General features: G+C 40.6%; 1 protein-coding gene across 1 annotated transcript in view; it reads left to right on the top strand.

Annotated features, from left to right (window-relative positions):
• degs1 (delta(4)-desaturase, sphingolipid 1) overlaps positions 1-11,010 on the top strand; it is a 41,572-nt gene extending 30,562 nt beyond the window's left edge. Inside the window, exons 2-3 of the mRNA XM_060848028.1 lie at positions 6,385-7,127; positions 10,199-11,010. Of these exons, the coding sequence (XP_060704011.1) occupies positions 6,385-7,127; positions 10,199-10,342 (887 nt within the window). The 3' untranslated portion in view covers positions 10,343-11,010. The remainder of the gene's footprint in view (positions 1-6,384; positions 7,128-10,198) is intronic.
• Positions 11,011-12,228: the final 1,218 nt, after the last annotated feature.

Genomic DNA, 12,228 nt, shown 5'->3' with positions numbered 1-12,228 from the left:
AGCATTGTAATAGATGGGTTATCTCTTCAACCTGTGCCAGTGATTGCCTACGGAGTAGTGTTTCACCCTGGGAGGTGGTGGGGGGGTGTCATCAAGTAATGACCCTGTGATTTATGATTTATGTTCTGAATCCTTGATCTTTATTTATCCAGTCCCTGATGAAGCATAAATGTTGCTTTTTTAAAACTTAATCAGACTAGTATTGAGTGGGAGGTAAGAGGCTCGAGTTTTAAATAGCTGCTGGTTGTCTCTAGACTTAAAGCTGTTAATGTTTAACTTTAGTGGCTTTTTGGGATAGTTCTGTCCCTCCAAATTTTAAATTATAGTACAGGGTGCATCTTGTGTTACTGGTTTAAATTAGCAGAGGGGTTTACCCCAGTCATAACATGTTAGGTTTTATTGGTAGAAGGGTTGAGTTTGAGTCATGAGGTTAGCTGCAGCTGTACAAAAATCTGCAGCCAAGTTTGGAATATTGCTTACAGTTCTGGTCACTGCCATATAGGGACAATATGGCAGGTTTGGAAAGCATTCAGAGGTGACTTAGAATGTTGCCTGGTAAGGGACTTGAGGCTCTTTTTGTAAAAGAAGGTTGAGAGGTGACTTGAGACATGTAAGATAATCAGGTAGGGTGGACAGTGAGCCTTTTTTCATCAGATGATGGCTAGCACAAGGGGACATATCTGATCACTCCTCAATTTAAAGCTATGGAATAGACGTCAGAGGTCATTTCTTTGCTCAATAGTAGTGCTGTGGAAAGCACTGCTTGCAACAGTAGTAGACTCCAACTTTAGGGCATTTAAATGGTCATTTGGATTAACATCCATGAAAACAATGATAGGTGGCTTCAGATAAGTTTCACAGATCAGCACAACATCAAAGGCCAAATGGCCTCTACTCCAGTGTCTTGGTTAAAACTGGCAAATCTGTTGCAGATGTACAGCATTGAAACAATTCTTCAGTTTAACTTGTCCACTTTAACTAGATATCCTAAACTAATGTAGTCCCATTTGCCAGTGTTTTGCCCTCTATAGGAACCCTATCCCTCTAAACCTTCCTATTCATGTCCCTATCCAGATGACTTTTAAAGATGCTGGAATTGTACCAGCCTCCTCCACTTTGGCATCTCATTCCATACACACCACCCTCTGCATGCCCTTGGGTAATCTTTTTTAATCTTTCCTCACCCTAAACCAAGGCCTTCTAGTTTGGATTTGCACCCTCCATGCAAGATCTATGCCCTTCAGATTTTATAAACATCTAAGATCACCCCTCTATTTCTGAGACACCAGGGAAAACAGCCCCAGCCTATTCAGTCTCCCCCTGTAGCTCAAACAGTCTGATCCTTGTGTTTTTTTTAAAAAAAAAACTTTGGATCCCTTTCAAGCTTCACAGCATCCTTCCAGTAGCAGGGAGACCAGAATTGTACATGGCCACTTTTTTTTTTTGGCCCAACCAACACTTTTGTACAGCAGCAACATGACCTCCACTCCTATACTCAATACACTGACAAAGGAAAGTATAATAAACATTCTAGCTACCTGCAACTCCAACGCAGCAGTGACTCAGTGATTAGCACTGCTGTCTCAGCACCAGGGATCCAGGTTCCATTCCAGCCTCGAGTGACTGTTAGTTTGGAGTTTGCACATTCTCCCAATGTCTGCATGGGTTTCCTCAGTGCAGTGATATAGAATCCACTGCCAGAGGAAGTGGTGGGAGAAAGTACAATTGCAACATTTAAAACCCATCTGGATGGGTATGTGAATAGGAAGGGTTGGGAGCAATATGGGCTGGGTGGTGGGTGGGATGAGATTGGGTTGGACCAAAGTTTGTGGTGTTCATCTGACTCTGCAGGTTAGGTGAATTAGCTGAGCCAAATTGCCTATAGGTTCAGGGATGTGTAGTTACTGCATTAGTCAGGGGTATATGGGGAGCGGGTGTGGTAGGGTTGTTCTTCAGGGGGTCAGTGTAGACTTGTTGGGCTGAAGGTCCTGTTTCCACAGCTGTAGGAACTCTAATTCCACTTTGCAGGAGCTATGGACACTCAGCAACACTCCCCAGGACATTGACATTTTAAGTGAGTCCTGCCAAGAGTTGCCTTTTCAAAATGCAGCATTTCATTTATCTAAAATTAAACTCCATCCTCTGCACTGCCTATTGGCCCATCTGATCAAGATCCCATTGTATAGAGATTGCCTTCACTGTCATACACTTAATTTTGGTATCACCTACAAACTAACTGTACTTCCTATGTTTGCATCCTAATCCTTTATATCAATAATGAAAAGCAGTGGACCCATAGATCCTTGTGGCACTCCACTGGTCACAGGCCTCCAGCTTGAAAAGGAATCCTTCACCACTGTCTTGAAGGGTTTTTGCCTGAAATGTCTATTATCCTACTCCTTGGATGCTGCCTGAACTGCTGTGCTTTTCCAGCACCACTGTACTCCAGCATCTGCAGTCAGGTTTTTACCCTGTCTTCTATCTTTTTTTTTCAAGCCCCTTCTGTATCCAAATGGTTATCCTTCCTGTATTCCATGTGGTCTAACCTTGCTAACCAGTCTGAGGAACCTTGTCAAACACCTCACTGAAGACCATTGATTATGGCCACTGCTCGGCCTTCAATATCTCATTACTTCAAAAAAAAGTTCAAGACATAATTTCCCAAGCACAAAGCCATGTTAACTATCCCTATTCAGTCCTTGCCTTTTCCAAATGAAATCCTGTCCTTCAGGATTCCCTCCAACTTGCCCACCACTCCCATCTGCTGGTCTATAGTTCCCTGGCTTTTCCTTGCCACATTTCTTAAATAGTGGCACCACATTAGCCAACCTCCAGAGTTCTGGCACTTCACCTGTGACTATAGATAATCCAAATGTCAGCAAGATGCCCAGCAATCACTTCCCAGAGTTCTAGGGTACATCTGATTTTTAGGTCCTAGGGATTCGTCCACTCTCTGCATTTTAAAGCATCTAGCACCACCACCTCTAATGGTGACATTTTTCAGGATGTCAAATCTGTTTCCCCACATTCTGTAATCTTCCATGTCCTTCTCCACAGTAAACACCTCCAAGTCCTGACTATATGTTCTGCCTTCTGAAAGGAAGTGGCAACAGAGATGATGGATTCACAGGTTATAGTTCCAAACTTTCACTAGAAAAGTTCCAGTGGATTTGAAACATAACACCTACAAAAAAGGCAAAATGTTGGAAAGGTAAAATAGAATATCAGCAGAAATTTTTAGAATCAATTAGGGAAATAAAACTTTCTGATCAGCATAGTCTTATGAAAAGTAATTATTTGATTTAATGTTGATTTTTGTCCATGCTGCTTGTGATATCTGTAGATGCATTATGCCTGGATTTCCAAACAAGCCATAGGATTAGGGTAATTCTCTTGAACAGATGTTTTCACAGACTGGAGGCCTGTGACCCAGTGGAGTGCCAGAAGGATTGGTGCTGGATCCTCTACTTTTTTTATTTATCTAAAATGATTTAGATGCGAGCATAAGAGGTAGTTAGTAAATTTGCAGATGACACCAAAATTGGAGATGTAGTGGACAGCAAAGAGGGTTACCTCAGATTACAACAGGATCTGGACCAGATGTGCCAATGGGCTGAGAAGTGGCAGATGGGGTCTAATTCAGATAAATGCAAGGTGTTGCATTTTGGGAAAGCAAATCTTAGCAGGACTTATACACTTAATGGTAAGGTCCTAGGGAGTGTTGCTGAACAAAGGTTCATAGCTCCTTAAGTGGAGTCATGGGTAGATGGGATAGTGAAGGTGTTTGGTATGCTTTCCTTTATTGGTCACTATGAAGTACAGAAGTTGGGAGGTCATGTTGTGACTACAGGACATTGGTTAGGTCACTGTTGGAATATTGCATGCAATTCTGGTCTCCTTTCTATCGGAAGGATGTGAAACTTGAAAGGGTTCAGAAAAGATTTACAAGGATGTTGCCAGGTTGGAGGATTTGAGCTATAGGGAGAAGTTGTACAGACTGGGACTGTTTTCCTTGGAGCATTGGAGACTGAGGGATGACCTTGTAGAGGCTGACAAAATAGGCAAGTCTTTTCCCTGGGATAAGGGAGTCCAGAACTAGAGGGCATAGGTTTGGGTTAGGGGAAAGATCTAAAAGGGACCTGAGGGGCAACCTTTTTGAGAGGGTGGTACAGCTCTAGAATGAGCTGCCAGAGGAAGTGGTGGAGGCTGGTCCAATTGCACCATTTAAGACCCATTTGGATGGGTATATGAATAGGAAAGGTTTGGCAGGATATGGGCTGGGTGCTGGTAGGTGGGACTAGATTGGGTTGGGATATCTGATCAGCATAGACTGGTTGGACTGAAGGGTCTGATTCCGTGCTGTACATCTGACTCTAGCTAAATCAACAAAGCTGAGTTGGGATAAATGGATCTCCAGCTGTAAGATGCAGCTATTGGGATACCAGAGTTCATTCAGATCTACAGCATGTACCTGCCCACTTTCACAACTAAACTAATCCCATTTGCTTGCATTTTGTCCATATCCCTTCATACCTATCCCATCCATGTACATACTTTGCCACTACTGGCAGCCCTTCAGTTCTCTCTACCCTCTAGCTCTGACTTCTTTCAATCTGTTAATGATATGGGGATAGAAAACAGATACAGATACCAGACACTAAAAGTAAACAATAAAGTGGCAATGGATAGGTAAGTTAAATTGTCAAATTTTGATTTATTCAATGTTAGGTTATTCACTTCCTTTAAAAGGCTAATATAACTGACTCTTTGGTTTTTTTTTGCTAAGGGAATAGACTAAAGTAGAGAATCTTGTATCTTTACAAGGCATTTAGCGAGGCCATATCGGGAGTATAGTTTACAATTTTGGTCCCCTTGAGGGATGTCTTTGCATTGGAGGCAAGTCAGGAGATTTGCTGATCCTGGAGATAAGTTTGTTCTCCAGAACCATTTTGGCTTGTAACCTGTGGAGCTCAAAATGAGCATCTAATCAAAGTATAGATGCTAAAAGGGATTTACAAAGATGCAGAAAGGATGTTTTCTTGGGCAGTCTGGAACAAGGCTCATCCTTAATTTGCTGCATCTGTTTCTAAAACAAGAAAAGGAATTCTTTCAAAGGATCACAAATGTGAAAATCATTACTCCAGAGTGTAGTAATGGGACACTGAATAAATTTGAAGGAAAAGGTTTTTAAATGATCAAAGGGTTAGTGGGCAGAAAAGTGGAGACCAAAAGATGTGCCATGATTTTGGTGGCCTAGGCTTGGCTGAATAGTCATCTAGTATCTACACCTAGAGTAGAATAGCTAAATTGCTGCTCTTTTGGTCCAAATAGTACAGCCCAGCTGACTGTAGTAAACAATGTTGAGGCTGAGGGGAGAAAAACTTGACCTATGGGACAACTTTTTTGAGGGTGGGGTGAATGGAATGAGCTGCCAGAGGAAGTGGTGGAACCTGGTATAACTGCAGCCTTTAAAAACATCTGGATGGGTATATGAATAGAAAGGGTTTAGAGGCAAGTGCTGGCAAATGGGACTAGATTCATTTTAGGATATGGACTAGAGGGTGCATTTGTGCTGTACATCTGACTCTTGAACCCTGATTTGGCAGCTTCTATGGAGACAAACATTTAATAGTCTAGACTCTGGAGGATTTGTGAAGACAGACTCTACATAATTGTTTCCTTTCCATGATGCTGCCAGACCTCTTTGTTTCTTAACAAATGCTCCCTTCCAGAATCTGATACTTTGCCTCTTAGTCTAGCAAACGGCAACTAGAAGAGCCAGGTTACATTCCAGATTTGGGTTAATGGTTTTCATGACTTTTTTTTCTTGGATCAGTGTGGCAACTAACTTTTTTTGATTTCTCAAATAACTTGATTTTGTCTTTCCTTTCAACATCAAATACTGCATCACTTTTTAAGTTCAGCAAATATCAGACTGGTTAAGGAAATAGCTTCTAATGTGTAGTGGAAATCCCATTTGTTTTCCTGCAGGTTTTTCCTTGCAAGATAAGTGTCAATCTTTGTACATTCTCATAAAGTTGAGGGAAAGAAATGGAGTCTCCCATTAATCTTGCATTTAATACCTATTGTGCAATACTAAATTCCTTGGCTAATTGCAGAATCATAATAAGAGCAGGAGGAAGCAATTGGCCCTTTTTTTTATTTGAGCCTGCTCCACCATTCATCATGACTGGTTGATCATCCAACTCTAGTCACTCACCCAACTGTCTCGTCACCTTCTGAATACATGCAATATCTTTGCATTAAATACTTCCTATGGTAAGTACCTCACTTAGACAATTTTAAGTCACCACAAAATGGAAGATGGATTTGAAACTGACTGACATTCATTGCTTCAACTAACTGGCCTCTTTTGTCTTTCAGCTAAATACCCTGAGATTAAGTTGCTGATGGGTCCAGATCCCAACCTAAAATGGATCGTCTCAATGATGGTAGCAATTCAGCTTTTGGCCTTTTACCTCGTGAAGGACTTAGACTGGAAATGGGTGATTTTCTGGGCCTATGTGTTTGGTGGATGTGTTAACCATTCCATAACACTGGCTATCCACGAAATTTCTCACAATGCTGCCTTTGGAAACAAGTATGCCCTGTTGAACCGTTACTTTGGCATGTTTGCAAACCTCCCTGTTGGTCTACCATATTCAATCTCCTTCAAGAGGTATCACATGGATCATCACCGCTACATGGGTGGAGATGGTATTGACGTTGACATTCCCACTGACTTTGAGGGATGGTTTTTCTGCACCAGATTCAGGAAGCTGTTTTGGGTCATCTTGCAGCCACTCTTCTATGCTATTCGCCCACTCTGCATCAACCCCAAACCCATCACTTACCTGGAAATCACCAATCTGATTGTTCAGCTAACCTTTAACCTGCTGATTTATTATTTTTTGGGAGTGAAATCCATTGTGTACATGCTATCAGGATCTCTCCTTGGTATGGGTCTGCATCCTATCTCTGGGCACTTCATTGCTGAACATTATATGTTTTTGAAAGGTCATGAAACCTACTCCTACTATGGGCCCCTTAATATGATCACCTTCAATGTAGGATATCACAATGAACACCATGACTTCCCTAGTGTTCCAGGGTGTCGGCTTCCTCAAGTGAGTATGTTTAAACTTTTTTAAAACCTAGATCTGACCTCTTTAAGGAAGCTATCTGTAGTTTAAAGGTTTAATTGGAAAAAGTCTCAGCATTCTGTTAAATTTTTTTTATTGTTTTGCTTCTGATCAAGCAGTCTAGTTCTTAGTAAACTTGAGTCACGAATATTCTTTACACACGATCCTTGTTCAGCAAGTCCACTTTGTAATCAGCACAACTGTTCAAATCTATTGGAGCACTATTAAAGTTGTAGCTTTGTTCCCAACTGACCCAGTCTTCACACTGGTATTGTTCTGGAAGCTTTCTAGTCATTAAAACACTGCATTTCTTGAAATGTTTGAGACCAGGTGAGCCTCTCCTATTGTAGGAAAAGGGTTTTGGAAACCAGCAGCAATTTTTGGAGATGGGGCAACATTGTTTTGTCAAGGGCAGGTCATGTCTCTCAAACCTGAGGTTTTTTGTTTCTCTTTTTTTGAGAAGGTGACTGTGGATGAGGGTAGGGCTGTTGATGTGGTGTACATTGACTTCAGTCAAGCCTTTTAAAAGTTCCACATGGTAGACTGGAGAAGATGCAAAGGCATGGGATTGAAGATGTAGCAGTTTGGATTAGAAACTTTTTTGTAAGAAGAGTGGTAGCTATGAGAAATGTTCAGCCCAGATTCCATTTAGTGGTGTGCCACAAGGATCTGTTTTGGGACCAATGTTTGTCTTTTTTTAATGTTTGGCATAGGTGGATGGTTTAGTAAATTTGCAAATGGCACTAAAACTGGAGTGCTAGGCAGTGGAAGGGTGTTACAGGGGGATTTGGACAAACTGCAGAATTGGGCTGAGGTGACCAAGGGAATTCAATGCAGATAATTGAGGTGGTTCACTTTGGGAAGAATAACAGGAAGGCAGAATACTGGGTCTTGGTGTCCATGTACATAGACTGCTGGAAGTTGCCACCAGGTTGATAGTGCCATTAAGGCATATGGTGTTGAGTTCCAGAGCTGTGGTGTCATGTTGCAGCTATACAAGTGTGGTCTCACTTGGAACATTGTGTAAAGTTCTGGTCACCCCATTACATGTAGGATGCAGAAGCATTGGAAAGGTGCAGAAGAGATGTTGCTCTGGAGGGAAGGTCTTAAAGGTCTTAGAGGGATTTGAGTCTCTCTTCATTGGAGAGAAGCAGGGTAACAGGTCTCCACTAAATCCTATCAGAGGATTAGATAGGGTGGACAGTTTTTCATCCCTTGGGATGATTACATCAGCTTTTGAGGGGGCATGGCTGCAAATGAGGGGTGATGGATTTTAGCCAGATATCAGACAGGTTCTTTACTCTGGCAGACAGGGCATTCCATGCTTTTACCACAATGTAGTTAACACAGCCACATTGGGAGCTTTTAAACAGTCTGTCCTTGAATGAGCATATGGATAATGGGATAGTGTGTGGGGCTAAAATTAATTCACAGGTCAGCACAACATGGAGGGCCTGTTCTATGTGGTTCTGTTCTAATTGTTGGCAGTTTAGATGTGGCTAATGAAAGGATGCTATCCCTTTCAGTATTAGCCATGTAGGAAGAACACTAGTTGGATACTGAAGACATCTGGTTGGTTATCTCAGATCAAAATATTCTCATTGGGAGTTGAAACTGGTTATTTCTCATGCTGAGTCAGATGTACAGCACAAACAGACCCTTAGTCCAACATCCATGTGACCAGATATCTTAAATTAATCTAGTCCCACTTCCCAACATTTTGGTCCATATCCCCCTCAACCCTTCCTATTCATATACCCACTCAGATGCCTTTTTTATAATGCTGTAATTGTACCACCACTTCCTCTGGCATCTCATTCGCTCATACACCACCCTCCATGAAAAAGTTGCCCTGTAAGCTCCCTCTAAATTCTGGAGCACAGGGCTTTAATAATATCAATGTTATCAGGGTCCACAGACTTGTCAGTATCCAATGCCTCACTGTTTTGGAGTGAATCTATTTGGCTGAAGACTGGTTTCTGTACTAGGACTACCAGATTGATATTGATCATCCCTGTTTGCACTTTGGCTGAAGATTTGTGGCAAATGTTTCAGCCTTGTCTTTCACAATGTAATCGACAGTCAACACTCCAGATATTCTCAGTGTTGCCTTGATTGATTGCCTTGTTTGACTGAATGTCAGCACTGCAGATCGGAGTTCTCCTCTGTTGGCAGTGGGATTGCTTGCTCTATCACTCATTTGACAGAAGTCATCCCGTAACTTCAGATTGACAATCTTTTAGATGTGCTGTATAATGGGCTTCACTTGTGCTGTTTTAATCAGTTGAGATTAATCCACTTGAGATGAGTTTTAACCTGGGCCTTTAAATTTGTTAGCAGCTGCAACTAACTATAAACAAAGTTGAGTAATCACTGATTTTGTTTTAACCATTTCAAAAGTTAATGCACTCATTTCCACTCCATCTGTTGGTGCAGGTTTGATCTAAGCTGATTTTTGGTTCAATTCATACACTTAATACTAGACTCAGATTCTAATTAAACTTCATCTATTGGCTGTACTTGTACCTGTCTAATCCCTATCTCCCATGTGTACTGGTGAGCAGTATATGCTGCTTTTAATCAATGTTATCTCCTTGGAATGTTCAAATACTGCCAAACAGTATCACACTTTGAGGTTTGCATTCTCCATCATGGGATTACTGCAGGGTAAATGGTAGCTGCTTCTAAACAGTGACTGTTCAAAATGGAATCTGCAGCCTTTGTCAGACCAAGAATTTTATTCACAAGAGGAATAAAGTAGAGAATCATGTGCAGTCTAGTTTTTAAAGCCAAACTGGAAATGTCAGCTTGTTTAATGTTGGTATTTGCAACCCACCCCACCATCTCCATGAATTCAGCTGTATCCTCGACTTCAAAGGAGATGGGCCTGTGCCACTTTCTGCTTGGTTTTTTTGCCAGATGTCTTCAAGGAGAGCAATGATGCCAGTATTCTGACTAATACTGTTGCTTCAAAGTGGTTATTCTCCAAGTATTGCATTCTACATTTTTTTAGTACTGTACTTCATTGTTTATATAACTGTCTTGGTACTCCTTAGGTGAAGAAAATTGCTGCTGATTATTATGACAACTTGCCACAATATTCGTCCTGGGTGAAAGTGCTGTATGACTTCATCATGGATGATACCATCAGCCCCTACTCTCGGATTAAGAGGAGTGTGAAAGATGCCAAACAAGACTAAAATGGATCTGAGAACTGATGCAATAAGCTAGCTTGCCTGCTAGAACAATTGATGCTTTTGTACAGATCTTGTATTTTAAGAACAAAGTTTGTAGAAAACAATACAATGTGCACTAGCAAAAATTCTAAAGTGGTTTGTCTGTCTGCTTGTTCTACCCTTTTTTACTCCAGTTCAAATAAAACTAAAACTTGTTTCATTTTGAAGGTATGAAACATTTTTTAACTGCTTACACTTCTTTGCTTCTGAACTGATTTTTCACTTGCTCTCCCACTTTTTTTTTCCCCCCTCCCAGTACCAGAACTTTCAGCGTGATGGGAGGCAAACTTTCACATCAGGTTCTGATTTGCAAGTGCCTAACTGAGATCAGGGTGGGTCTGTATTGGTAAGCTTCCTTTTTAGAAGTGACAGCTTCCTGATCTTGCAGGAGATAGATTACAGGATTTCTGTCAGTATTAAACTGTAGTTCAGCCCAATTGAAATGGGGGCCCTATTGCCTAACCAGCTCACTGTCATTACTAAATCTGTTTTAACTGCTCCTGATTCCTTTTTTGCATTTTGAGGATCAGTTCTAACTTAAGTAAAGGATTACTTGTGTATTGTGAAGCTATCTATGGCTACTGTTTACCATTGTCAAATTGTTCAACATTGTGCAGTTAATAAAGATTTGAAATGTGAAACATATCTGCAGTCTGGATCCATCACTATATGTTAACTGTTTGCTTCAGTTTGTGTTCCTTAACACTTTTTTTTAAAGTCCTTTTTTTAAATAAAATCCATCTTGGGTCTGCTGTAATCCCTCCTTCCTAGAAAAGAAATTCATAAGGATACAGGAGTAGTTAGGCTATTAGCCCAGAGTCTGATCTGCCATTTGATCATGCTGGTCTGCTCCTCACTCCCATTTTCTTGCCTTTCCTATATCCCTTCAACTCATTACCAGTTTTTTTAAAAAATCTGTCACTCCTCCCAGCATCCACTGCATTCCAAGGTAGCAAGTTCCACTGATTCAATCCCTTTTTTTTGGGAGAAGTAGTTTCCCAATGGTTTTAAAATTTGCTACCCCTTTAGACCTAAAGAGGAGGCATCAGCCCCATCTTTTATCCATACCTCTCTTCTTGAAAACCTGAATTTGATCTCCAATTTTGAGTTTTTAGGCCTAAAATGGTCAATCCCTCTATCCCAAACCCTTCAGGTCTGGGATCAATTCAGAGAAGCTCCTCTGAACTACCTCCAGTGCCACTATCACCTCTTCTTTTTTATTCTCCCCCTCCCAGGGGACCAAAACTGAACACTACTACAGGTTGCAACAATACATCCTTCTTAGCTATAACTGCCAACATTCACTTTGCTTATCTGTTGTACTTACAATTTGTAAGATTCTTGTTTCCTGTCACTTATTTGCCTTCTCCAAATTTGGCTATAGAGCTTCCTCTCCCTGCATAACCAGTCATTAATGTAGATTGTCTGGGGGTCCTTAGCCCCCAGCTATTTAATTAACCTCTAATTTTCATCTTTTTGAACTGGATCCCTTCTCTTAATTTTAGTCTGCATAAAACAATTACAGAACATTGGTTAGTCAGACTGACAATTTTTTTTAAAGATATTTTTATTAGAAATTTAATATTTTGACAGATTTACAAAAATAAACAGAACTTTCAAGCACAAACATTAATATAAAAATAGATCTTAAATATATAATCATCAAAATTCAAAGGAATGATACTAAAGAAGAAAGAAAAACAATGAAACTCAGTTAACTACTAATCTAATCCACAATTATCCAGAGTGTATAGTTGAGTCACTTACATCCTTCAAACAAGAAAAAAGTTCTCTAATACACTCATAACAGTATAATAAAAAGGAAACTATTTCCAAACAATAAGAACAAA

Source organism: Hemiscyllium ocellatum, chromosome 3 (genome assembly GCF_020745735.1).
Source record: "Hemiscyllium ocellatum isolate sHemOce1 chromosome 3, sHemOce1.pat.X.cur, whole genome shotgun sequence".
In the NCBI taxonomy this organism is placed as follows: domain Eukaryota; kingdom Metazoa; phylum Chordata; class Chondrichthyes; order Orectolobiformes; family Hemiscylliidae; genus Hemiscyllium; species Hemiscyllium ocellatum.
The sequence above is the reverse complement of the archived record's forward strand: the minus strand, read 5'-3'. Positions and strand labels throughout refer to the sequence as shown.